The 24,114-nt window shown below is 39.2% G+C and overlaps 1 protein-coding gene across 2 annotated transcripts in view; it reads left to right on the top strand.

The window, feature by feature from the left end:
• The window catches only part of eif2b4 (eukaryotic translation initiation factor 2B, subunit 4 delta), a 51,430-nt gene extending 36,792 nt beyond the window's left edge, over positions 1–14,638 (top strand). For both annotated transcript variants that reach the window (XM_072554491.1, XM_072554497.1), the window contains exons 7-13: positions 977–1,091; positions 4,095–4,171; positions 7,440–7,542; positions 10,191–10,318; positions 11,137–11,311; positions 12,527–12,707; positions 14,336–14,638. In XM_072554491.1, the coding sequence (XP_072410592.1) occupies positions 977–1,091; positions 4,095–4,171; positions 7,440–7,542; positions 10,191–10,318; positions 11,137–11,311; positions 12,527–12,707; positions 14,336–14,532 (976 nt within the window). In that variant the 3' untranslated portion in view covers positions 14,533–14,638. The remainder of the gene's footprint in view (positions 1–976; positions 1,092–4,094; positions 4,172–7,439; positions 7,543–10,190; positions 10,319–11,136; positions 11,312–12,526; positions 12,708–14,335) is intronic.
• The last annotated feature ends 9,476 nt before the right edge of the window (positions 14,639–24,114 follow it).

A 24,114-nucleotide genomic window follows, 5' to 3' on the forward strand; every position in this document is an offset into this window, starting at 1 on the left:
ATATTGTTCATACCAAACAGTTCATCCTTGCATAGCTGATGATATAATGTACAATATTACATGTGATTCTGAAATTGGACAACACTGTTTGGATAATCCTCAGCGTGCAAAGAATTACTCTGACAGCCAATTTTGGATTATAATTTTTTTGAATCAACCTGTTCAGACATGTTAGGATGCATCTCTGGAGTAGGCAACACCTGAATCAAGCTTGAACCAGGCCCTGGCTCAGAGGCAGTTTCACGCCACTGCGTCCCAGAGCCGCAGCTGTTTTGCTTTAAAATGTAAACGAAGTCTCATTGTTAATTATCAATCAGCATTAGCGGGTGCATTCTCCATGGCAATGTCTCTACTAAATTGAGTTCTATTCCCAACCCATCAGCACTTTTGTTTTGTGCCGTATCAGTGTTGGTTTTCCTTTGAATTTGTCTTCCTGTCTGGAAGAGTGAAAGATCAAAAGCTTTGTCAAAATGTATCTTTTGCTGAGCATTACTCAACTTCCTTCGGTGGCACAACACAAAGTGAAGTTTGATGTTGAAAGAGGGCACCTCTGTTTTTCTTTGATTTTTGGAGTTGGGTTTTCGCTTTTGACATGTTACAGCTTGACTTGATTGTCATCAAGCTCATACTTATAAGATTTGAAGATCCTCAAGCATCAGATACAAAACTTTAATCGCTTGTTCTGTGTGGCAATCTAATGATGTCTACAGTTATTGAGTTTCAACGCAGTTTGAATACTGTTCAGTGGCTTAATTGCTGGTTTTAGATATCTAAATAGTAAATTGACTGTCAAAGTTTATGTTTACATCAACAGCATATTAATTCTATTATCGTGGTTTTTACCATGCTAGTTATGTTCAGCAATTACCTTTACTGGTGTAGCAAGCTTTATTTTAGATACTGGCCTTAACCTAATTAAAACACTGTTCACAAGTGTAATTGACATTTATGCTGCTATTCTTTTGATTCTTTGCAGCATCCCATCGACTGTGCTTCACCCTGCTATTGTACGTCTAGGATTACAGTATTCTCAGGGAATTATTGTAGGATCTAATGCACGATGCATAGCATTACTACATGCTTTTAAACAGGTATGGGCTACATTAATCTATGCCCTGATAAGACATATAGTATTATTGAAATAGCCTATCAAAAATATAATTTAGCCTTCATAAGGTAATTATTTTTCTTTTTGCCCCTATTATTGGCTTTCTGAGGTGAGGCCATTGGAAGTCATCCCAAAATGGAGAGTTATTGTTTCTTCCTGTGTGTTGACGAGCAGAACAATTTAAGCTAGCTTAATTGTTCCCTGTAGTGCCAAGTTGACTTTTGTGTTGCATGGATTTAATGCAAAAGTCATTTACTTATGACATTCTGATGGCATACCTAGATAGAAACAATTACTCTTCTGGCATTTTATCCTTTGGGCTGTTGGATGAATCTTGTTGTTTTTGGCAGTGGTACTCTTTTAGATCTGTGGATGCTTTTTACTTCAAGCTGGAAATTGTATTTTTACTTTACAGGTTAAACTTTTGGTCACTTTTTAGTGGCCCATCACTCATTCTTTTTAAATAAAATCTGAACAAAAAAACAAATAATAGATAATAAAAAATCCGAAGCTGGAAATGCTGGAAGATGACAGCAGATCAGTCACCATCTGTGAATGGAGCAGATCAGATGTTCTTTCTTCCAAATGAAAAATAAGAGGCGTTAAAATAGGACGGATGTGGGGGGAGGAATATGCTGTTATTTGCATTAAAAGGGACTTCTTCCCAGGGGAGGGGAGAAAAAAAAGACTTTGCAAAAGCTTTTTGCGAAAAGTAGAGTTATCAAAGCAACGTTCTGAGTTAGTGGAATCAATGAATCGTCCTGCATAGGGGGAGGTCCATTCAGTCCTTTGAGTCCACACTATTTCTTTTGAAAATAAATCAGTCCAATTCCACCCCCTCTTCTACCTTGTTTTTACCTTGCAAATTTCATGTCATTTGCAGATTTCTGAGTTGTGCACTGCATCCACTCCCCCATGTTCTAGTTACAATGTCCATCAAAAGCTGTCCCATGGGGACCACCCCTGTACATGCCCCCTTTGGTTGTGCCTTTTGCTGCAACTTTACTATCCTTCAGCCTTTGTGTCTCTGCTGCTTCAAATTTGCCAACAAGCTTAATATGTGATCCTAATGAAGCAACTGACTTTTGGAAGTCATAATCAGAGTCATCGATGCTGCCCTCATTCACCCTCTCCTTTACCTCATCAAAAAACAACAAGTTTCTTGATCAAATTAATGCTTGCTCTGCTTTCTTAGTTTGTATTTGTCCAAGTGGATGTTCATGTTCTTTGGGATTATTGTTTCCATAAACTTGTCTAGCACCTAGATTCAAATGTTTGGTAAATGCCAGGTTTGCCCTTGTCCTTTTATTTTGGAACAGGCTGTAATATTTGCAAATCTTCGGTTCCCTGGAACCAGCCCTATATCTGAGGAGGTCTGATACTTGTTCTGAGCACCTCCTCAGTTTCCACCCTTTTTTCCCCTCCGCAGTCTAAATTGGACTTCGTCCAGAATGGTCAGCTTATCCAATTTGTACCAGCCTTTCTATTTCATATCTTCCACCTTTGATTCATTATCCCAATTTAAGAGACATAGTTGCAAGACAGGGACTAACAAATGAAATCAAAATAGTGTAGTTGCTGGAGACCTGAGATAAAACACAGCAAAGTTTTGCCTTTTTGTACATTTTGCCCTTCTCTCCTTTCTCAACAGCATAAAACCCATCGTATTTCCATCTGTCCCTGGTTCTGAAGAAGAATAATAGTAAACTTGATAAATTAACTCTGGAAAGAGTAACATTGATGCTGTCGACCTGCTGACTTTTATCAGCAATTTATGGTTTCATTTTGGGTCTAGCTAAGTACCCGATCAAAGACAAGGAGGAAGGATTTCAATAAAGATGAATAGGACGATATCTTAAAAAAAAACTTTTTCAAGAGGTTGGCAGATATTTTCTTTGAACTTAAAAAGAGAAGAGGGCCGATTTAAGGTGTTCATAAAAGACGTTAGGTCCCATCTCAGGTTTTAATGGTCAGAAGCCTTAACATATTAAAGCAATAAGACATACCAATAATAGAGAAATATAAACAAATTTCCATGTCAAGGACTGTTTGGAAGTAGAAAGCATCCCAATTGGAATTGTTCATATTCTGTGCTGAAAACTATCTCATTTGCACTTTATAAATGAGTTATTTAGTAGCAATCAAGACAGAGAACCTGGCTGATTCATTTTTTTACCTTTCATGGATTTCATAGCAGTATCTCAACTATTGGTCCAGTTTAACCAACTTAGCATTGGCCAGGAGGTGAACTTAAGACCTTCTTATTTATCTTGTTCATTGCCACACACAACAGTAGCTTTACCCACCAGGTCATTCACTTGACTTTCAATCCCACTTGTCAGATTTGGATTTGGACCAAAGGGAATTTGTATGATTGTATGAAAGGTGTGCACAGCTTAAACAAAAATCATTAAATAAAATGCCTTTGGATTTGGCCAATGTTTAATTGGGATACAATTAGAAAAAAACTTGACCCTTGCCAAAGCAGTATATTATTTCTGTGCTTAATGTTAGTACTGGAACTGTTCTGGTGAATCATTTGCTCTTGAAATTTGATCTGCAGGCAAAAATCTATAAACATGTAACATTAAAAAATTGGCAGCTTCTTTGAGGTGAGGTGGGACTGTCCTGTAATATCCTGTCAATTCTTGTTAATGGCAAACTGCGGTCACCCTCTTAAGTGAAGTTATAATCAGGTTTTTCAACTATTTGCACAAACAAAGTGAAAAGTATCACTTTGTCTTTGGTGCCATTAGGGACAATAAGTGTCAATACTGGAAAAATGTCCAGATCGCTTTTACATACCCTTGTTTCTACCACAATATCTGACAACAACAGGTATCACTTGAAAAGGTTTTTATCTGTTATAGCTATTAAAATGTGACAGATCTTAGAATGTGTGATGCCAAATATGGATAATCTCATATTTATTTCGAATGCCACTCTCTTAAAGCAAATGTAACTGTTAGTTCCTGCTCTGCTTCAGGTCATTCGTGACTACTCAACTCCGCCTAATGAAGAGTTGTCAAGAGACTTGGTCAACAAACTGAAACCAGACATCAGGTATTTCTCAATTTTCAGTCAGAAGGCTTTCAGTAACTTAGTGCTAGATATAGCAAGAACAAATGTTTTCTCTATGACATGGTTTTAATTTTGGTGTTTCTACTTAGTTTAAAGTTTTTCATTTATGACCTGACCCTAAAATGTAACTGGTTTGATATCCATTTTGTTTGTTTGTTTGTGTGTGTGTGTGTGTGTGTCCGTCCATATGAGTGTGTATTTATGAAGGCATAAAAAATATATGTTTCCATATTTTATAGTATGGAAACAGTAATTAATAGTAGATATTCTTCTTCTACATTGTAAATGTTTTAAGTAAAGCTGACTATAGAGTATAGTGTTCTGCCTGCATAATTTTCTTGTGACAGCCCCTTCCATAAGTATATACAGTCACCAATGCTGTTTTTGATTTGTTCAGGAAGTGCCTTAATAGGGGACACTGCAAAATTGTTATGCTGGAGAAACCTAAAAGGACACAGTCACTTAAGATTAAGTGTTGCATGTACAAAAGCTCCTAAAGCACTCAAAAAAGGTTTCGAAGCTTTATTATCATTCGCTTGCCTACACTAAGAATAAGAGAGAAGTTGAAAGACAGAATTAAAATTTTATGGAGCTGGGATAATCTTGAGATCCTGACCCCACTCACTCCCACACCTTGTGTCATAGGTATACCTTACAATGTGATCTCATGGGAGGCAACAAGTAAACAGACTACTTCCATTATGGCTGTCCATCTGGGGACAGCAGTTGACAGATAGTTATGGGGGACATTTGCAAGAGCTTAAGGGACGGACAGCTGTCAGTCCCTCTGCGGAATGAAATGGCGCTACAAGTTAGATTCACTCGTTTGAAGGTTCAGATGGAATTATTTGAATAGTGAACAGAGCTTTTTGCATCAGTGTGCAGGGGTCTCCCTGTGAGTGCATTGCTTAATTATACTATGTACTTGAATCTTAAAAACTCATAGGTTGATACTCTAGTCTTCAACTACGAGATCCTTATTGATATGTTGTCCGTCTCCAGCTCAGCAAGGGGTAATGTCAGGGGTGCTGTGTGCTATCACTAAAATTTCATTAGGTTATCAGAATAGTAGATCATTGTCTTTTAAATATCTTAATTGGCTCCCAGCACTGCTACTTGGTCTCTGCTTTTGAGAATAGCCCATTGAGTGGGAACACGTCAGAGATTTTCAATTCCTCTCTGGTCGCAGGAGAGGTGCCTGCAAACCGGAAGACAGCAATGTGGTACCAGTATTCATGAAGGGACCAACGAATAAACCAGGAATCTACAATCCAGTCAGTCTAACCTTGAGGTGGAGAAACTACTGGAAACAATTCTGAAGGACAAAGTTAATCAACATTTGCAGAAGCAGGGATTAATCAAGAACAAAGGAGAAAGTGAGGACTGCAGATGCTGGAGATCAGAGCTGAAAATGTGTTGCTGGAAAAGCGCAGCAGGTCAGGCAGCATCCAAGGAGCAGGAGAATCGACGTTTCGGGCATGAGCCCTGAAGAAGGGCTCATGCCCGAAACATCGATTCTCCTGCTCCTTGGATGCTGCCTGACCTGCTGCGCTTTTCCAGCAACACATTTTCAACATTAATCAAGAACAGTCAGCATTGTTTTGGATAGCAAGGTCATGTCAAACCAACTTGACTGAACTTTTTGAAGATGTGGCCATGTGAGTCTATGTGGACTTACAGTAATACTTTTAAAAAGGTCCACATGGGAGATTGATTGCAAAGGTAAGAGCCCATGGGACCTCAGGAAATTTGGCTAATTGGATCCAGAATTGGCTAAGTGGCAGGAAGCAGCGGGTGATGGTTGAGAGGTATTTTTGTGAGTGAAAGCCTGTGATTGGAGGTGTTCCATTGGGATCAGTGTTGGATCAGTTTAGCTGTTTGTGGTATATAAGGTCCCTTAAGTTAGCTAAAGTGACTAAGAAGGCACGTGGGATGTTTTATTATCCGAGGTATGGAGTTTTAAGAACCGGGAAGATATACTGGAACTGTGCCAAACCTTGATTGGGCCATGACTAGAGTATTGTGTTCAGTTTGGAAGCCATATAAAAGATGTGGATGTAATTGCTCTGGAGAGGGTGCAGAGGAGATTGCCTGGGCAGGACAGTTTTAGTTATGAAAAGAAATTGGATAGACTGGAGTTGTTTCTCTTGGAGCAGAGGAGACTGAGGATGGGGCACGATTGAGATGTATAAAGTTATGAGGGGCATAGAGTAGACAGGAGGGAACATTTCCCTTTGCTGGTCTGATCAATTACCAGAGTGCATAGATTTCACACAAGGGACTGAAAGTTTAGAAGGGATGTGAGAAAGTTTTGTTTCACCCAGAGGGTGGTAAGAATTGTGAACTGACTGCCTGAAAGGGTGGTGGAGGCAGAAACCCACTTGCAATACACAGGCATACAGGACTATGGACCAAGTGTTGTAAAATGGGTCTAGGATAGTTGGGTGGTTGTTTCCGATCAGCGCAGACTTGATGGGCTGAAGGGCTTTTTGCTGTACTGTAGATCTCTATTAAACGCAGACCTGGAGGATTTCAAATTTCCACATTCACTCACCTCCAAAGCCAAGTCCAATGAGTCAGAAGAATTCAGGCTCGAATGTACCCAGCAGTAATGAATCAAAGAAGGAAGAGCCAATATGGTGACACAATATGAAGGCTGGAGGCGAGTGTCATAACGCCTGGTCATTGCTGACAAAGTAGATTTTATGTTCTTTGTGTGTTGTGAGAATTATCCTGATTTTGTTATCTAAAAGCCCTGGGATAAAACCTTCATCAACTAAGCTGAAATGATTCAAGAGGGTACCTGATCAACACCACCTCAAGAGCAATTAGGAATGGGTAATTCACCCACGTCTCCTCATTTTAAAACAAAAAAATTCATATTTGTAATTCCTCCCCACCATGCAGTGTGGGTGATAAAATAGCAAGAGCTGTTATGACAGGAGCATGCCCTTGGGGGAGTTACTTGGGCTGCAGCAAGTGACACAATTTGCCTTCAACAAGTTTGTGTTTCTTTGTCCACAGGTCCTTTGGGAATTTAACAATTCTTTATAATGATGAACATTTAATGCCTTTCCATGCTTATCCCAATAATTTTTGGATAGTAGTGTATCTTCCCAGTGGCTGCACCATCACAACTATCACTTCCAGTGATCTTGGTTGAAAATGATACTCCAGTTAATGGACAGTATTCTATGTGTTCTGTTCTTTGAAGGATTTATTTTGTTGATGTATTGTTTCTGCCTTCCAGTTTCCTGAACCAGTGCCGATCACTCTCAACGAGTATGGGCAATGCTATCAAATTCGTTAAGAAGGAAATCTCAAATATTTCTGCAAGCGTAAAGGAGGATGAGGTAAGAACAGTTCTTATAATTTAATTTGATACTTTTCTTCTTCGAAAGTTACTTTTCAAGAAACCCTAAATTTACCACAGATGTTGTTTTGTGTGTAAGTCATAAAAATGACTGATTAATTTCAGAAGGGGAAGAAAAAGAAAAATTTAATTCAATAGGAATGTACTTTATATCCATTTTGTTAAATGCTGATTCAATCAAGCAAAGATATAGGCTCAGTTACAACCCTGCTCTTGAATCATCACTGATATCATGTTCCTTTTCAATGGCCTTGCTAAAACTGTTTGGGTACTGAGGATACCTTATCATAACCTGATCCAAAATGTTTCACTGTTTGGAAGGAGATTTATAACATACTTGGCTCAGCCTCCCTTGTGAACGAAAGGAGTCTGACAAGGAAAGAAAATAATCATTGTCAAAGCAGTTCCACATCTTACTCAACTCTGCAGTCTACAAAAGCTAAAACCTTTCAGAAAAATAATGGTTTATACTGATGCTGAATTTACTTAAACTTACTTAATTTAGAACCATGGTTTGGGTCATGGGCTTGCTTTAGCATAATTGGATGACCCTATTCCAGCACTTCAATTTATAGTTATAGAGTCACGGAGATCTAAAGCACAGAAAAAAGGCCTTCAAAACCAACCACCTGACTGTTCCAATTCTATTTTCTAGCACTTGTCCTATAGTTTTGTATGACTTGGCATTGCAAGTGTACTTTAAATGCTTCTTAAATGTTATGAGGGTTTCTATCTCTATTACCCAACAGGCTTGAGTTCTGGATTCCCTCCAACACATGCAAGTTTTACTGATTGTTAATGTAACTTGCCCTTGGAATCTAAGTGTTATGTTCAATAAGTGTTTAAAGTAATTCGGCGAAAGTAGGTACTGCAGTTGCTGGAGATTACAGATAAGATTAGAGCTCAAAAAACACAGTAGGTCAGGCAGCATCCAAGGAGCAGGAAGATCAACGTTTCGAGCAAAAGCCCTTCATCAGTAAAGTAATTAGTCAAGGAGCAAATAAAAATGTTATGATTATAGAAATGCCATCATTATATTTCGATTAATTTAGCAGCAAAGGTGTAATTTAAGTTTATAATTAGCCTTCTCTTCCTGTTCGAGTATTAGAGCTGTATATATTGTAATAACATCTATAGTGTTCTGTTCTGATATAATATTGCAACATCAATAAACCCTGACAGCACAATCTATGATAAAAAATAGTTCCCGTTTCGTGGCCTGTTACATCATGGAGAAAAATAGATTTGATTCTTAATTTTCCTAAGATGGTCACATAAGATTTAAGCTCTTTAATCATTGGCAGGTTCAGGGAAATTTCTGTCACAAAGAACAAATGACTGAGATAGCCATGCAGCGTGTTAAGTTTATCAGTGATTTTAACTTTGAGGTATAGAGGTTTGCAGCATGGAAACAGGCCCTTTTGACCCGATTTGTCCATGCTGCTCAGTTTTCACAATTAAATTAGGTAGGTGGGAAGGAAGATTGGCAGATAGGACAGGTCATGAGGATGGTGCTGAGCTGGCAGGTTGGAACTGAGGTAAGGTGGGGGGGAGGGGAAATGAGGAAACTGGCGAAGTTCACATTGATGCCCTGGGGTTGAAGTGTTCCGAGGCGGAAGATGAGGCGTTCTTCCTCCATGTGTAGTGTGGTGGGGGAGCGGTGGTGGAGGCGGCCCAGGACCTCCATGTCCTCAGCACAGTGGGAGGGGGAGTTGAAATGTTTGACCACGGTGCGGTGGGGTTGATGTTCCCTAAAGCATTCTGCTAGGAGGCATCCAGTCTCCCCAATGTAGAGGAGACCGCATTGGGAGCAACGGATACAATAAATGATATTGGTGGATGTGCAGGTGAAACTTTGGATGTGGAAGGCTCTTTTGGGGCCTTGGATGGAGATGAGGGGGGAGGTGTGGGCGCAGGTTTTCAAAATGTGGCCTAACCAACATCTTGTAAGCTGCATCAAGGCATCCCAACTATTATACTCAGTGTTCTGACTGATGAAAGCGAGCATGCTGAAAGCCTTCATCACTACCTTGTCCAGCTTATGACTGATGTCTTTGGTTGACTGCCCCACAAGATGTGTTGTGGCCTGCTGACACCAGATTACTCAGTTAGGTGACATGCCTCTGACCTGTACTCCGAGTAAATATATTTTCTACATTTAAGTCAGCAAAAATTTCCGAAAGATTCATCTATTTCCGTATTATTGTTCCAACCTGTTGTAACTGGTTGAACCAAGATTAATAATTTATTCTTTGGCTATAAAACCCTTTTCATGTGAGGCGAGTCTTGAGTTTGGAACAATTGTTCAGACCCCATTTTGATTCCATTCTGTACTCCCTGGTGGTATGACATTTTTTTCCTGCTGAGGTGGTTTGATGCCCTGTTCCTTTTACTTTATATATTGATGGATTGCTTAAAATCTTCAAATCTTTTTGGCTTTGCTGAATTTTTGAAATCCATTCTGGATGTGCTGCACATGTCCTGCTTTATGTTTTTTGTCGACAGTAGGGGACCAACTTTTAATGTAGTCCCAAATGACTTTCTTTGTGCATGATCTTTTGTTTCTTACTCTATCTAAAAATAAGAAGAAACAAATATCTGTAATCTTATCTTTTGCTTTACTTCCAGGCAAAAGAAATGCTATTAAATTGTATAGATAAATATGTAAATGAGAAGATTCACCTGGCTGCTGAAGCCATATCAAGATCAGCATCGGAGAAAATTAATGATGATGATGTAATTCTGGTATATGGATGGTAAGTAATATTGGAAATGTTGAGTTGTTTAAATCATTAGTCCCTTGTTAGTATTAGATAGATTTCCTACAGTGTGGAAACAGGCCCTTTGGTCCAACCAGTCCACACCGACCCTCCGAAGAGTAACCCACCCAGACCCATTTCCTTCTGAATGATGCACCTAACACTGGGCAATTTAGCATGGCCAGTTCACCTGACCAGCACATCCTTGGACTGTGGGAGGAAACCAGAGCACCTGGAGGAAACCCACGCAGCCACAGGGAGAATGTGCAAACTCCACACAGCCCGAGGCTGGAATCAAACCTGGGACCCTGGTGCTGTGAGGCAGCAGTGCTAACCACTGAGCCACCGTGCCGTGAGATTATCTTGGACTATGGTGCAGTAGCTACAAAGTAAAATTGTTGTCTGAAATGATAGTGTTTGCATGCAAGAACATGTCTAAATTTAAATGTTTCTGTTTATTTTAAATTGGAGACCCCACGTGTCTTTCGATATTTGCACACATTTCTGTGCAGTGCACCAATTAGATGTGTATCTTATTCTATATCACTGTTTATTCGAGAATACGTTAGCACTTTTTTGAAGATGAACTGTCATTCTGTGAGCATAATGACATGAAGGGAAGTTGTTATTTGCAAATTGGAAATATCAAATAAGATTCCTTGACTTAAAAGTTAGTTAAACTTTCTTGAAAACAATGATTGTCGAATGATAAATCACAGGGATTGTGTTGGTGCATCATGCTCTGTGCTATCTCTGAATTGTAAATCATAGCTTTATGCCTCAAATTGTATTCTGATTTTATTACCTTTTTTCAGTTCTTCTTTAGTGACCTCTATCCTTTGTGATGCACACAAGGCAAAGAAGTTCAAGGTGATAGTCGTAGACAGCCGGCCTAAACTGGAAGGAAGAGAGGCACTCCGGAGATTAGTGCGGAACGGGATTCACTGCACTTACATTCTGATTAGTGCTGTGTCTTATATTCTACCTGAGGTGTGTTTGTAAATATCCTTAAATGTCTTTCTGTTTATCACTTTAAAAAGTTATCACTTTTTCTGCTTAGGATGTCCTGCCTTTTTTGAAAAACAAACTTTTTTCTGTTCATTGAGACACAAGGTCTTGGGGAACTGTATGACTAGAAAATACTTCTTTTTATTCTATCCATTTTAGATCTTTTGAGTGCTCATAACATTGTTTGGGTTTTGACTAGAAAGGTTGCTGATAGTGACAGTGAAAGATTATTATTGACACCTGCCAGACAACACTGTTGCACTACCTCCTTACCATCACTAGATGCTCACGAATATCCTTTGGGGCCAAAAGTAATGCTTTGCTGATTGAGTTCTATGTAAGAGTGTATTAAAAATTAAGCTAATGCCCCAGTTGGTCAGGACTTTATAGCCAAAGAAAAGCATCTTTGTTTCTGTGTCAGTGTGATGTTTCGAACTTTGTGATTGGCTTTGACACTCTGATCATTGTGAAAGGTACAGAGAGAAACAGTGACAAAGTGCACACAAGTTATTCTGTGAAACATGCAGAAGGAGGGGTGTACATAAAAATATATCTAAAAACAAGACATTTCAAATGTTGGAAATCTTAAATAAAAGCTGGAAGTGCTGGAAATACCTTGGCTCTGGAAACATTTGTGGTGCAGGAAACAGTTAATGTTTCAAGTCATGACCTTGAATTATAAATATCTCGTGCATTCAACGAAAATAAGAAAACAAACAAACACAGAATAGAACTCTTGGGCTGGGGTGTGGCAGCAAGTGTGTAAATGAGGTCATTGTGTGAATAAAATATAACAGGAGAGAATATAGCTGAAATTGTTGGAGGGAAGCAGCACACTCAGTGGAAGACTAGGAAAGAATGACAGAATCAGAATGTGAGATCAGCAAAGATGGGACTTATCTTTCAAATACAAGTTCTGTGTAATGTCACAGCAAGTTAAGTGGAGTAAGTTTTAAAATGCTGTCTCACCTATCACAGTTTTCGCCTGTCTTCAAAATGTATGTGACATCTGAAATTACAGAAAAAAAAGTGGTATGATTCAAATTTTGTATAGTATTTGGTGGTTGAAAACATTAATCAACATTTCCTGTCCTCCCATGTAATTAATTTAGCTGCTTGGAAATATTTTATTTTTTGGAATGACATTTGGCCTACCCCAAGGTCTGTATTAACTATCCAACATCATTTTTCACATAGGTTTCTAAAGTGTTCCTGGGTGCACATGCCCTCCTGGCGAATGGCTATGTAATGTCACGTGTGGGGACATCACAGATCGCACTTTTGGCCAAAGCATTCAATGTACCAGTCCTGGTGTGTTGTGAAACATACAAGTTTTGTGAAAGAGTTCAGACGGATTCATTTGTATCGAATGAACTAGGTAAGTATTATATTTTCTTTCTCTTAAACAGTTACAGTTTTGAATGAAGGAGTGGTCTATTTATAAAGTTATATAATAGAACTTATGTTAAATGAAGGCACATTAGTAATATGGCCTATTCACTAGTGTTTGTGGAGGGTGCAAATAACCCTGGGCTACTCATTTGAAAAACGATAATCTGATTTTCTTGAAAACTATTTCTGTTGAATGTCTCCTTAGCTAGCACCATTGTTTGTGATGTCAGATGCAAAGTTCCATGCTACCCTCCACCTGGCCCTGGTAGTATTAGGGAAGTTAGCATAGGAGTCAACATAAAATGTATTGCTATAGAAAAATGAGGAATTTTCTTTCTGTTCAGGACGATAAATTAAAGTGGACAGTTCAGGAATTGTTTGTGGAGAGTGATGTTAACCTTCACTTACTATTTATGTCAATACTGAAATGTAATAATATTGAATTACTTTATGTTTTTATAGTTTTGTCTATTGTTTTATCATATATCCTCTTTCAAGCTGTGACTTGTTGCATAGTAGTCTATACCTCAACTGCTTAGACTGTTTATTTTATCATGTCTTCAGTTGTGCTTGTCCTATACAATCCTAATAGTGTGGTCATTTAATTCTTGTATCAGATTCGGCATGAGTAGTGAAATATTATATTAGACTTCACAACTGAAATTAAACAATTAAGAAATTAAAGATAATTATTTATATTTCACTTTTCTGTCTCCACTACTTTAATTTTTGTTTTCTCTATGGATACTTTAGTATTTATCAAATTTGGCTTTACATAAAAATTGAGATATTTATTTGCTTTCTGTTGTGTACAAGTTTCATTGCACCTTTTGGAACTGAGAATAAGATGGGAAAATTTGGCTCTTGACAGAAAGGTGACTACAAAGGTTTATGTCGATAGCCTTGAGGCTTTGAACATTAACTTTGGACTCATTATTATTGCAAGTACTTAATCTTTTAAGGAATTTGTTTTTAAAAATACAACGTTTGTTGTGGTAGGACAGAGTATTCTGTTCATAGGGCTAACAGACCAGTTATATCTTGAAAAGGTAACTTATCTATGGGTTAATTGTGACAACATGTATACGACATGGTAGCACAGTGGCTAGCACTGCTGCCTCACAGTGCCAGAGACCCGGGTTCAATTCCCGCGTCAGGCAACTGTCTGTGTGGAGTTTGCACATTCTCCCAGTGTCCGTGTGGGTTTCCTCCCGGTGCTCTGGTTTCCTCCCACAGTCCAAAAATGTGCAGGTTAGGTGAATTGGCTAGGCTAAATTGCCCATCGTGTTAGGTGAAGGGGTAAATGTAGGGGAATGGGTCTGGGTGGGATGCTCTTCGGAGGGTCGACATGGACTGGTTGGGCCAAAGGGCCTTTTTCCACACTGTATGTAATCTAATCTAATCTAATCTAATTTTCATGCGTTATTAACCTCATAGATGAATAAACCATTGCTGATCTCCTATTTCTGAATTATTGTTGAGTGAAAGAAATACTTGCATTGTTACAGCACCTTTTACTAGCACAAGATATCCCAAGACATTTTCCAACCAATAAAGTTCAGTTATAGGTGTAAGTTCATTGTAGCATCGTAAGTGAATTTTCTCAATTTTCAGATGACCCGGATGATCTTTTGATGACTCGGAATGGAAGCACTCCACTGAAGAGTTGGCACTCAAATCCTAAACTGCACCTTCTTAACTTGGTATATGACGTCACACCACCTGACTTCGTTGATTTGGTAATCACAGACTTGGGAATGATCCCGTGTACCTCAGTTCCAGTTGTACTCCGTGTAAAGAATGTGGAGTAGTGGAACATTGTGAAACCATCTGATCAATTGCTATGGACCGTGATGATTGTGGCTACAGTGTTAATCAAGTTTCACTGGCATCTATAATAAAAAAAAGGTTCGTTCATTCTTTGTGTTCTTCTGTGGAATGACCATGAGAAAATTTGTTGAATTTGTTTCAACATGATTGTACTTGCTGAACATGCTCACAATGTCCTCTTTCAAGTAACTCCCATAGATCCTATTGAACAAGTTAGAGCGAAAATATTTGGTTTAATCTTCAGTCCTTGATAGACGTCATGCTGGAAGCATGTACCAACCATTTCATTTGTTCACCTTTCCAACTGGGAGGATCTGGGAGCGGCATGAGATGAGTCACTCATCCCCATATGACATTACAACAACAAAAACATTGTATTTTTTTTGCTTCTATCCTTGTTGTCAATGGATTTCACAAAGACTTATGAGCAGTGGAAGGGGATATCAGAACGTGCAATCAGATTCTTGGACAAACAGTTGAGTATTATGGGGTGAGTTCTTAAGACAGAAAGGTTTAGCCAGGGAATTCCATAGCTTCATGACTGAAAGCATTACTAGCAATAGTGAGATGAAGGAGATTTGCAAGAGACAATGTAATAAATAGCAATCTGCATTCTGACAAAAGATCATTGGACTCAAAACTTTAACACTGTGTTCTCTCTGCAGATGCTGCCAGACTTGCTGAGTTTCTCCAGCAGTTTCTGTTGTAATGAATAACAAGATTTGGCTTAGTATGAGGTTTTAAAAATTGAGAGAGGCATAGATGCATGAGGATTTCTGCAAATGTATGACAAATTTAAATGGATGTTTGGGAGTTGCTGACATAGTGGTGTTATCAGTGGATTAGGCAGCTAGAGGTACAGGCTCATTCTGAGAGGACATGGGTTCAAATCCTATCATGGCAGCTGATGGAATTGATGTTGCAGTAAAAGAAAACCTGGACTTAAAAGTTGGTAAGAGCGGTCCCTATGGCAACTATATTGATTTTTGTCAAAGCCCATTCAAGTTGATTGATATCCTTTAGAGAAGGAAGTCCGTAAACTTTACGTGGACTGGTGCATATGTAATTCCAGATCTATTGTAAGGATGGATGCAATTGCCTTCTGAAATTGCCAAAACCCACTACGTTCAAGGGCAGTTAGGGAGGGGATAGAGACCCTTACCATTCTTAGAAATGACAAAGTGAGTCAACAAAAGCATGGGTGCTAGGAGATTGAGAATTCTTGATTATATATTTTATTGAGCTATGTCTCTTGACTAAACTTAAAATATAAACCATAAGTATTAATTTAACCTGGCACAGTGTTTTGTAGAGGAATAAGACAGTGCTATGTTCTGGGTCTGTAGACTGAAAGAAACAAAAATGGCCCTTAGTAGAGTGAATTGCTCTTTTTGTCGGATGTGGGAGTTTAGGGAGAGTTTACGGGTTATTGAGGATTATATTTGCAATAAATGAAGTTGGTTGTGAATCCTATCAGATCGAATGGGTTGGTTGGAGAGACAGTTAGAAGCAATGAGGAATTTACAAGAGCAAGGGGATGTGATGGATGGCAGTTATAGGAAGGGGTTTAAGTCTCAGATACAGTCACATATGGGTTAACTCCAGGAAAGGTAAGAGAGGTAGGCAGATAGTGCAGAAGTCTTCTGTGCTATCCCCATTTCAAATAAGTGTGCTGTTTTGCAAAATGTAGGGGTGATGAATTCTTAGGGGAACATAGCACGAACAGCCAAGTTTCTGGTATTGAGACTGTCTCTGATGCAATGAGAGGTACGTCGGGTTCCAAGAGATCAATTGTGTTAGGGGACTCTGTAGTTTGAGGTACAGACCGACGTTTCTGTGGCCAGCAGCAAAAAATCAGAATGGTGTGTTGCTTCCCTAGTGCTAGGATCGAGGATGTCTCAGAGAGGGTGCAGAATGTTCTCAAGGAGGAGAGGGGCCAGCAGGAGGTCATTGTACACAATGGAACCAGGAAGGGGAAATAGGAAGAGGAAAGATTGAGATTCTGAAGGGAGATTACAGAGGGTTAGGCAGGAATTTTAAAAGGAGGTCCTCGAGAGCAGTAATATCTGGATTACTCCCGGTGCTACGAGCTACTGAGGGTAGGAATAGGAGGATAAAGCAGATGACTGCATGGCTGAGGAACTGGTGTATGGGAGAAGGATTCACATTTTTGAATCATTGGAAGCTGTTTTGGGGTAGAAGTGACCTGTACAAGAAGGACAGATTGCACCTAAATTGGCAGGGGACCAATATACTGGCAGGGAGATTTGTTAGAGCTGCTCGGGAAGATTTAAACTATTAAGGTGGGAGGGTTGGACCCAGGTAGATAGTGAGGAAAGATTTCAATTTGAGACTGGTACAGTTGAGAACAAAGGTGAGTCAAATAGTCAAGGCAGGCAGGGACAAAGCAGAGAACAAGGTAGAACAGATAAATTAAACTGCATTTATTTCAATGCAAGAGGCCTAACAGGGAAGGCAGATGAACTCAGGGCATGGTTAGGAACATGGGACTGTGATATCATAGCAATTACAGAAATATGGGTCAGGGATGGACAGCACTGGCAGCTGAATGTTCCAGGATACAAAAATGATATAGGAAGGATAGAAGGAGAGGCGTTTTTAATAAGGGATAGCATTGCAGCTGTACTTAAAGATGATATTCCTGGAAATACATCCAGGCAAGTTATTTGGGTGGAACTGAGAAATAAGAAAGGGATGATCACCTTATTGGGTTTGTATTATAGACCCCTAATAGTCAGAAGGAAATTGAGAAACACATTTGTAAGGAGATGTCAGTTATCTGTAAGAATGATAGGGTGGTTATGGTAGTGGATTTTAATTTTCCAGATATAGGCTGGGACTGCCGTAGTGTTAAAGGTTTAGATGGAGAGGAATTTGTTAAGCATGTACAAGAACATTTTCTGATTCAGTATGTGGATGTACCTACTAAAGAAGGTGCAAAACTTGACCTACTCTTGGGAAATTAGACAGGGCAGGTGACTGAGGTGTCACTGGGGAAGCATTTTGGGGCCAGCAACCATAATTCTATTAGTTTTAAAATAGTGATGGAAAAGGATAGACTAGATCTAAAAGTCGAAGTTCTAAATTGGAGGAAGGCCAATTTTGGTGGTATTAGAACTTTCAAAAGCTGACTGGGTGCAGATGTTCGCAGGTAAAGGGACAGCTGGAAAATGGGAAGCCTTCAGAAATTAGATAACGAGAATCCAGAGAAAGTGTATTCCTGTTAGGTTAAAAGGAAAGGCTGGTAGGAATAAGGAATGCTGGATAACTAAAGAAATTGAGGGTTTGGTTAAGAAAAAGAAGGAAGCATATGTCAGGTCCAAACAGGATAGATTGAGTATGAAGCTAATAGGAGTATACTTAAGAGAGAAATCAGGAGGGCAAAAAGGGGACATGAGATAGCTTTGGCAAATAGAGTTAAGGAGAACCCAAAAGGTTTTTACAAATACATTAAGGACAAAAAGGTAACTAGGAAGAGAATAGGGCCCCTCAAAGATCAGCAACATGGCCTTTGTGTGGAACCATAGGAGATGGGGGAGATACTAAAGGAGTATTTTGCATCAGTATTTATTGTGGAAAAGGACATGTAAGATATAGATTGTAGGGAAATAGATGGTGACATCTTGAAAAACGTCCATTTTACAGAGGAGGAAGTGCTGGATGTCTTGAAATACATAAAAATGGATAAATCCCCAGTACCTGATCAGGTGTACCCTAGACCTCTGTGGCAAGCTAGGGAAATGATTGCTGGGCCTCTTACTGAGATATTTGTATCATGGATAGTCACAGGTGAGGTGCTGGAAGACTGGAGGTTGGCTAACGTGGTGCCACTGTTTAAGAAGAGTGGTAAGGACAAGCCAGGGAACTATAGACCAGTGAGCCTGATGTCGGTGATGGGCAAGTTGTTGGAGGGAATCCTAAGGGACAGGATGTACATGTATTTGGAAAGGCAAAAACTGATTAGGGATAGTCAACATGGTTTTGTGCATGGGAAATTATGTCTCACGAACTTGATTGAGTTTTTTGAAGAGGTAACAAAGAGGAATGATGAGGGCAGAGCAGTAGATGTGATCTATATGGACTTCAGTAAGGCATTCGACAAGATTCCCCATGGGAGACTGATTAGCAAGGTTAGATGTCATGAAATTCAAGGAGAACTCATCATTTGGATACAGAACTGGCTCGAAGGTAGAAGACAGAGGGTGGAGGTGGAGGGTTGTTTTTCAGACTGGAGGACTGTGACCACAAGGATCGGTGCTGTGTCCACTGCTTTTAACCATTTATACAAATGATTTGGATGTGAGCATAAGACGTACAGTTAGTAAGTTTGCCGATGACACCAAAATTGGAGGTGTAGTGGATAGCGAAGAAGGTTACCTCAGATTACAACGGGATGTTGATCAGATGGGCCAATGGGCTGAGAAGTGGCAGATGGAGTTTAATTCAGATAAATGCGAGGTTCTGCATTTTGGGAAAGCAAGTCTGAGCTGGAGTTGTACACTTAATGGTAAGGTTCTAGGGAGTGTTGCTGAACAAAGAGACCTTGGAGTGCAGGTTCATAGCTCCTTGAAAGTGGAGTTGCAGGTAGATGGGATAGTGAAGGCAGCATTTAGTATGCTTTCCTTTATTGGTCAGAGTATTGAATACAGGAGTTGGGAGGTCATGTTAGGTTAGGGCACTGTTGGAATATTACGTGCAATTCTGGTCTCCTTTCTATCGGAAAGATGTTGTGAAACTTGAAACGGTTCAGAAAAGATTTACAAGGATGTTGCCAGAGTTGGAGGACTTGAGCTGTAGGGAGAGGTTGAATAGGCTAGGGCTGTTTTCCCTGGAGTGTCGGAGGCTGAGAGGTGTCATTGTAGAGGCTTATAAAATCATGGGGGGCATGGATAGGATAAACAGACAAAGTCTTTCCCCTGGGGTGGGGGAGTCCAGAACTAGAGGGCATTGGTTTACGGTGAGAGGAGAAATATATAAGCTATAAGTGGCAACGTTTTCACGCAGAGAGTGGTATGTGTATGGAATGAGCTGCCAGAGGAAGTGGTGGAGGCTGGAACAATTGCAACATTTAAAAGGCATCTGGATGGCTATATGAATAGGAAGGGTTTGGAGGGATATGGGCCAGGTGGTACTAGATTGGGTTGGGATATCTGGTCAGCATGGATGGGTTGGACCAAAAGGGTCTGCTTCCATGCTGTACAATCCCTATGACTCTATGACCTGATGCAGGATATGAGCCAGACAAGGGATATTTAAATTCACTGGAGCTTCATAGTGGATGGGAGACCTGCGAAAAGAGAATTGGTTTAGTCTGGTCTGGAGGTGAGAAAGAAATGGAAGAGGACTTCACTGGGAGATAAGCATTGTGGAGAGATGAAGCAAATGGTGTTATAGAGATGGACACCACTATAGCCTAGATGCTGGAGAGAATGTTGGGTTGAAATTTTTGCTAAGTTGCATTGTCGTGATGCTATACCTCCTAAACTCGCCAAACAGTGAAACATGCATCATCCCCATGAAACTCTCTTTTTCGGGGGTTGGAGTGAGGGGAGGAGGAAACAGTGCCACAAGATATACATAACTGAAAGTTTGCAGCACTGTACAAGGTCACCATACAGCTTTCAAGAAGAAATTTCACTAATTAGCATTGTGGTTTTAAAAATCCACTCTCCAGCACTGCTTTTCGTTTTATTACTTTTTCAACAAACTCACAAGTTAAAGTACAAATGCATACACAATGAGTATCTGTTAAGACTGTATCCTTAATAACTGGGTCTCTATTACATTTTGTTTTTAGTTGCTAGTCAGAATTGGAACAATTACTTTGGGGATATGGCTAATTCATTGTGCAAACACAAATGTAATTAACACTATTTGTAGTTTTATATACTGTTACACTGCTCGTTGAAGGAGAACATTGCACTTTTATTTACTAACTTAGAAAGTACATCCTATGGAACTGCTCCCATCTCTCAGTTTTAAAATTAATCCAGAAATTTTACTTGACCCTTATTTAAAGAGTTACCACCTCCTATTTCCCCCTTCTTGAGCCTTCCCTTACAATGCATAGCTACTTGAGAGATGCAGTCAATCTAATCCTAAACCAGACGGTATTGTTCACACTTAGTTGCAAGGCACATTGTTCTGCCAATATTTTGATGTTTTCAGTCACATTTATTATTACAGTAAAAGTGTGAACTGTGTGAACATGACTGCAGCTTTTAAATGGGAGGATTTTACTTTTGCCAATAGATGGCAGCAGTATTCTGAATAATGGCAGAGATTTCAACAAATGCCCAATTTAAACTTCAGTTCTCATTCCTAAATGTTATCACTTTAACAAAATCCAACTTTTAATTTACTTGTGCTTTTCCTTTTATGGCTCAGTGTGAGATTGTGTTTTAGAATGCTCATTTAAAGTGCCTTTAGAATTTCTATGATGTTATAAAGGCATATACAAATAAGCTATTGTCATCATTGCCTCTCTTGTTTGTCTCCCTTAAATTGGGGGGGGGGGTAGGGCGGAAATCAAGTGATAATGGCATCTAAGACCTGAATAATGGTACAGAATTACATCACAAAACAAGGATTGTAGAGCATCACGGCAACTTTTGGTTGGGTTGGGGACTGTGCATAAGCTGTTGTGATAGGAACAGGTCTGTTCAATGCTGTACTGCTGTTCTTGCATTCTGCTCAGTTGCCCTTTTTTTGTCATTCTCACTCTTAGGATAACCAGTGGCGCTTGTAATGTGGCTCAGTAGAAAGCATTATTGACTTGCTAGAAGCAACCTATATTCAAGGGTACGCACCTGTTTGTTGTAAACAAAAGCTTTCTTTGAATTGCCACATGTTTGGGCCGGCTGCAGTTCCCTGTTGCTTTCTCCATGGTAATGCTGTGGCCAATCAGTCATGTTACCAACCAAGCACCATGTTTTCTCCTGTCATATAAATTGGTGTGATTGTTTGAAATTTTGCAATCTTACATTTGTACTAATGGGTGAGAGACTAAACAAAGTCAGTAGCAGGAATTTCAGTTCACAATATTGTAGCTACGTATTGCAAAGTGGACGTAAAATTGCATGGATTTTGTCTTGTTAGTATTCCTCGAAGCCACACTTGGTCAAATGTTACTTTGATCTAAGGCAGTTGCATTCACCTCACCTCTGGAAGACAACTCTTTAATCCTTACTTGGACTAAGGCTGTAATTGAGGCCTAGCTCTAAATAGACCTGGAGGAACCCAAACTGAGCATTGATGGACAAGTTATTGCTGAAAAAGTGCCAATTGATTGCAATGTTGACGAAGTTCCAATACTTCTTTCTGATTGCGAATAGATCAACAAAGTGATAATTTGAAATTTTTTTAAAAATCAGAAAATAGTAGAAATATTAAGCTGATTTGGCAGGGGAACTGTGTGTTTTATAAAAAAGTTAACATCTGAAGCTGACGACTTTTTATCAGAACTCATCATTGTTCTCCAATCGCTGCATGACAGCAATCAACACATTAAAGAAAATGTTGAACTGTATCACCAAATGGTAAGTACATTGCAGAGACAGTGATACTGAACCTGTGTGATACTCTGGTTATGGTGATCTGCAAGTTGAAACATGGGGAAGACCTTCCAGCCAAGCAAAATCACATGTTAGTCGAAAAATGGGTTCTGACGGATGGTCACAGACCTGAAAAGTTAATTCTATATTCCTACCATTTTCTTTTGATTTCAGATGTTAACATGACAAACTTTTTTTTTTAAAAGAAGTGGTTCTAAAGAAGTTGAAAGTGGCCACAGCAGAATCATTGTTAACAGGTATCTGCTAGGGATGAAAATGGGAGCAATGTGTTATAATCTGAAATTGTTGAGCTCAGTAATGATGAGTGCAAAGCTGAAAAGTGACTAATTTTTAATTAAAAGGTTAGGTGATGTTCCTCAAGCTTCCATTAAGTTTTATTACAAGGTAGGAGACTGAAAACAGGAAGCTTAGATTAGAAGTGGGACAGTGTGTTATGAAGATGTGGGTGTACTGTACCTTCAAGAAAGTTAAAAGCTAGTAGAATTACCTGACAGCACCAAGTGTTCTGAACAAGATATAATGTAACCTTTTGGTCCAGTTGCTAGGGTAGCTGGTTACCTGGAAACAAAAAGAAACAAATTTGAATTAGGCCAATCAGTTTAAATTATACCGTAAAAAATACCAAACTCCAATCCAGTTTGAATTTAGTATATTGACAATATTAAAAATCAGTGGCACAATCCGATGCATTGGGGGTATAAGACCAGGGAAAATTGAACAGTTGAGGGCAAACTGCCAAACCAACAACATTTGCAGACTGCCTGAAGAATAGCTCTCTTAAAGGTACCTTTATCGATCAGTGACCTTTGAAACAGAAAACCCTAAGAAGAAGAAAAGAAGACAGAGGAAGATACAAAGAGAAGATTCAACAGCTGGCTGGTTTTGAACTCTTAATCGGGGTTTTATTGGATTAGTATCATAGAGGAAAAAGTAAGATGTAGGTTAGAGGAAGGAGTTGTAAATAGTTGTTAGTTAATTGTTCTCTGTTATACATTAAGAAATAAAGTTAAAATTTTATGTAATAGTTCTTGGCCTCTCGAATTTTCACAAATTACAGCATGAAATAAATCTTTTCAGTTTTGCTGATTTAAATTAAGCAGGGGAGTTTACCCTGTGATGTAACAAGTGAATTATATCAACCAGAATCTTGCTTGTGGTCTGAATGGAGATGGTCCATGCTTCTTACAGTACAACATGCAACTTTTAACAAATGTTAAAATGTTATTAAAAGCTCAGTTCTGTCATCTATAGTGGAACCTAATTTATGGACTAATGCTCTCAGCTATCCCAAAACATTTAAGGCCAAATGTTTCACAGCCAAAGTCATGGCCCTATCATTAGTGAAAGCTGGTTGTAGTTTTGAAAGTAATAAAATCAGAAACTTGCAACGTTTTTTCAACATTTTATACTTTTATTTCAAATTTCCATCAGCTACGGTATTTTTTTTGCATGAATGCAGATAATGTCTTGGAAGAGAATGAGGCTGTGAAGTTTAGAAAGGGACTGAATAGCTCTGATTGCATTAGTTTGAAAATATATTTATTAATATTGTGCTTATGTCAGTTCCTGATTTACATGCTGCAGTCTGAGTTAGGTTGTCAGGTTGGAGACTGCTCCTTTGCAACGCCTGGGTCTTTTACAAATAGTGCATTTACCGGCAGCGATAATAACTGGACGGTTAAGTTTTTCAATCAAGTTTACTATTGCATCTTGAAAATGTTATTAATGCTAATCTAAGACTTTAGCCACAGTAGTGAATTCTGTATCTGACAGATGCTCTTAACAGGGTGGTTCTTTTTAATCAGGTCAGCCGATTTGTATATGACATCTTTCATGCTGCAGGGCCCTGAGGAACATGCTGCTGGGGCCATCATTTGAGCCAAATACCATCAGCATGACAGCACACTGGAGTGCTTTATGAAGAAAAGATGCTTGAAATACATCAAGCAAACATTTTGGAGTCTTTGA

Source organism: Chiloscyllium punctatum, chromosome 3 (genome assembly GCF_047496795.1).
Source record: "Chiloscyllium punctatum isolate Juve2018m chromosome 3, sChiPun1.3, whole genome shotgun sequence".
NCBI classification, from domain to species: Eukaryota; Metazoa; Chordata; class Chondrichthyes; order Orectolobiformes; family Hemiscylliidae; genus Chiloscyllium; species Chiloscyllium punctatum.